Source organism: Ranitomeya imitator, chromosome 2 (assembly GCF_032444005.1).
Source record: "Ranitomeya imitator isolate aRanImi1 chromosome 2, aRanImi1.pri, whole genome shotgun sequence".
NCBI lineage: Eukaryota > Metazoa > Chordata > Amphibia > Anura > Dendrobatidae > Ranitomeya > Ranitomeya imitator.
In genome coordinates this window covers 36,222,723-36,226,098 of record NC_091283.1, presented here as the reverse complement: position 1 = coordinate 36,226,098, position 3,376 = coordinate 36,222,723, and the positions used below count along the sequence as shown (strand labels likewise).

Sequence of the window (3,376 nt, the reverse complement as noted above, 5' to 3'; positions counted from 1 at the left end):
TATTGATTATCGAGCATTTTGTCTTAAAACTCATATTGTTTCTCTATTATTCCACATAGAAATGTATGAGAAAAAAAAAAATGAAATTACAACTCAGTTGTCAATACGTACGTAGTGAACAGTAGGCACTCTGACTAGGAGGCATCCCTCACCCAATGGCTATAGTTCAAAATGTATTGATAAAGCAAATCCAATATTAGTCTAGGAGTGAAAGATGTCACTGTTAGGCATCCACCACTGTCCCTAACAGTCATAAGCATCACATCAGAAAGGGGTTGGTGGTTTTGGGTCTGACACCTGCGCAACCATTCTCAGCTCATGTAAACAGCTGGAACTAGTGATGAGTGAGTATACTCATTGCTGTAACATCTGGACGCTGCGGCTGTTCAATCCGCATGTAATCCTGAACGTGGACACATACCCTTAAATGTTTAGCCACGCCAAGGGTGAACCGAGCACAGGGTCGGACTGGCCCACCGGAGAACGGGAGGATTTTCCGGTGGGCCCAGGCACTGACACCTGCTGGCATATTGGCCAGCAGCTGCCTAGGGCCCCCACTGCTCCAGGGGCCCCCCAGCCAGTGGAGTGTTGCTAATAGCGGCACACCCAGCTGCTATGGGGCACTTGAGTCAAGGGGGGCCCTTCTGGTGCCAGAGAGCAACAGATGGACAGAAGCCTGTCCCTGCTACTTAAGAGAAATGAATATTCACGCTTGAATTTCACTTTAATGGCAGGCAGCGTTAGTCGCAGGCTGAGGCTAACACTGCCCGCCGCTGCTGCTGAATGGGGGGCCCTCGGAGGTGGGCACCTAAAGGGTGGCGATCCTTGCAGCTTGGGACCAGAGCGGAGCTGCAGGGATCCACACCATCCTCCTTCCTGCCCGGCACTTGTGTGAATCAGCGCGGCTGGATTACATCATCATTCAGCGCGGCTGTTTCAGACAAAATCGCTGGGATGTGCTGCGGCTGCTGGGAACGTGCGGAGAGGTGAGTGGGTGCTGTGTGTGTGTGAGTGTGCCTGCTTGTGTGCGGCTGTGTGTGTGTGTGTCTGTGTGTGCGTCCCTGCCTCCGTTTGTGCAGTTGTGTGTGGGGGGAGGCAATAATGATGGCAGTAATTTTCTCTTTCTGTGCATCATCATCAGCTTTGTATTTCTCTGACTCTTGCACCATCTTCTCAATCTCCTCTTTGCTCAGTCGGCCTTTGTCATTAGTAATTGTGATCTTGTTCTGTTTGCCTGAGCTCTTGTCCTCAGCAGACACATTGAGAATACCGTTAGCGTCTATGTCAAAGGTCACCTCAATTTGGGGTACACCTCGTGGAACTGGAGGGATTCCGCTAAGGTCAAATTTACCCAGCAGGTTATTATCCTTGGTCATGGCTCTCTCACCTTCGTACACCTGAATGAGGACACCAGGCTGGTTGTCAGTGTAGGTGCTGAACACTTGGGTCTGCTTGGTAGGAATGGTAGTATTGCGTTTGATGAGGACAGTCATAACCCCTCCAGCTGTCTCCAGACCCAAAGACAGAGGAGCCACATCTAGAAGAAGGAGATCCTGCACTATATCAGACTTGTCTCCCATGAGGATGGCGGCCTGGACAGCAGCCCCATATGCCACAGCTTCATCTGGATTGATGCTCTTGTTCAGATCTCGCCCATTGAAGAAGTCCTGTAGCAGCTTCTGCACCTTGGGGATACGGGTGGAGCCCCCCACTAGGACAATCTCATGGACCTGTGATTTGTCAAGCTTGGCATCTCGCAAGGCTTTCTCGACAGGCTCCAGAGTACCACGGAAGAGGTCAGAACACAGCTCCTCAAAGCGGGCTCTAGTGATTGAGGTGTAGAAGTCAATGCCCTCATAAAGGGAGTCAATTTCAATGCTTGCCTGGGTGCTGGAGGACAGAGTGCGCTTGGCCCTCTCACAGGCAGTTCTCAGTCTCCTCAGAGCCCTCTTGTTTTGAGTAATGTCCTTTTTATGTTTGCGTTTTAATTCTTCAACAAAGTGGTTAACCATTCTGTTATCAAAGTCCTCTCCACCCAGATGAGTGTCACCCGCTGTGGCCTTCACCTCAAAAATGCCCTCCTCAATAGTGAGGATGGAAACATCAAAGGTACCACCGCCCAGGTCAAAGATGAGGACGTTGCGCTCCCCACGGGTTCCCTTATCCAGGCCATAAGCGATGGCGGCTGCTGTTGGTTCATTGATGATCCTCAGCACGTTGAGCCCAGCAATGACACCGGCATCTTTGGTGGCCTGGCGCTGGGAGTCGTTGAAGTAGGCTGGCACGGTGATGACGGCATTGGTGACTTGATGACCCAGATAAGCCTCTGCCGTCTCCTTCATCTTCTGCAGCACCATAGAGGAGATCTCCTCCGGGGAGAACGTCTTCTGCTCTCCTTTATACTCCACTCTCATCTTGGGCTTTCCCCCATCACTCACCACCTGGAAGGGCCAATGCTTCATGTCACCCTGCACCACAGGGTCATCAAACCTTCTGCCAATCAGCCTCTTGGCATCAAACACGGTGTTCTGAGGGTTGAGCGCCACCTGGTTCTTGGCAGCGTCTCCGATCAGTCTCTCGGTGTCAGTGAAGGCCACGTAGCTGGGGGTGGTGCGGTTTCCCTGGTCATTGGCGATGATCTCCACCTTGCCATGCTGGAAGACCCCCACACAAGAATAGGTGGTGCCCAGGTCAATGCCAATCGCCACTCCTTTGGATACCATCTTCTGTCAGGATGTGTGCAGTCAGGACAGGTGGCTCAGCCTGGAAGAGCTGCAGAGCTTGTATCAGAATGCGACCGTCTTCAGTAACTGATCCTCCGTACGGCTCCGGCTCTCTATATATGTGTAGAGTGCAGAAACGTCACAACCCTTCTAACGAATCAGAACGCGGTTTTTACACGCTGCTACCGTCGCTAGGCAACTCTCCCGAAGTTTCCCGAGTGTTCCCAGCAGAGACAGCCAATCACGGCGCAACTTACCTCACAGACTACGGAGAATATTCGCGAGAGTTCAAGCAATTCCAACACTCGTCCAATCAGCGGCGGTAGCTGTTACTGACGTCACATCTCTGGGAGAATTGTCCCGAGAGTTCCATGCAGGGCAGTTCAGTCAGGGAGCTGCTCAGCCAATCAGCGTGAGGACTGAGGGCGGGCAGCGCCTGACAGTGCTGGAAGATTCTGGAAAATGCGCGGGAACTCGAGAAGGAGATTCTCTGACAGGAATTAGGAGTGTTAGTAACCGCCGTGTGTGAGGTGAGGACGCTGAGGTGTGAGACGTGCGGGGAAGAAAGTCATGACTGGAAATTTGTAGATTCAGTAAAGTGACAGTTTGGGGATCTAGTTGTGCGTCCACAGCAGCGATCTTGAGTTTCATCC

At 51.9% G+C, this 3,376-nt stretch overlaps 1 protein-coding gene across 1 annotated transcript; it reads right to left on the bottom strand.

The window, feature by feature from the left end:
* Positions 1–896: 896 nt before the first annotated feature.
* LOC138666207 (heat shock 70 kDa protein-like) lies at positions 897–2,825 on the bottom strand. The gene has a single exon (XM_069754447.1). It carries the CDS (start codon positions 2,721–2,723, stop codon positions 897–899), a length of 1,827 nt encoding a protein of 608 aa, XP_069610548.1. The 5' UTR covers positions 2,724–2,825.
* Positions 2,826–3,376: the final 551 nt, after the last annotated feature.

Bases quoted from the DNA above. Each gene is read 5' to 3' on its own strand.
- LOC138666207 (XM_069754447.1), bottom strand. From the start codon at position 2,723: ATGGTATCCAAAGGAGTGGCGATTGGCATTGACCTGGGCACCACCTAT.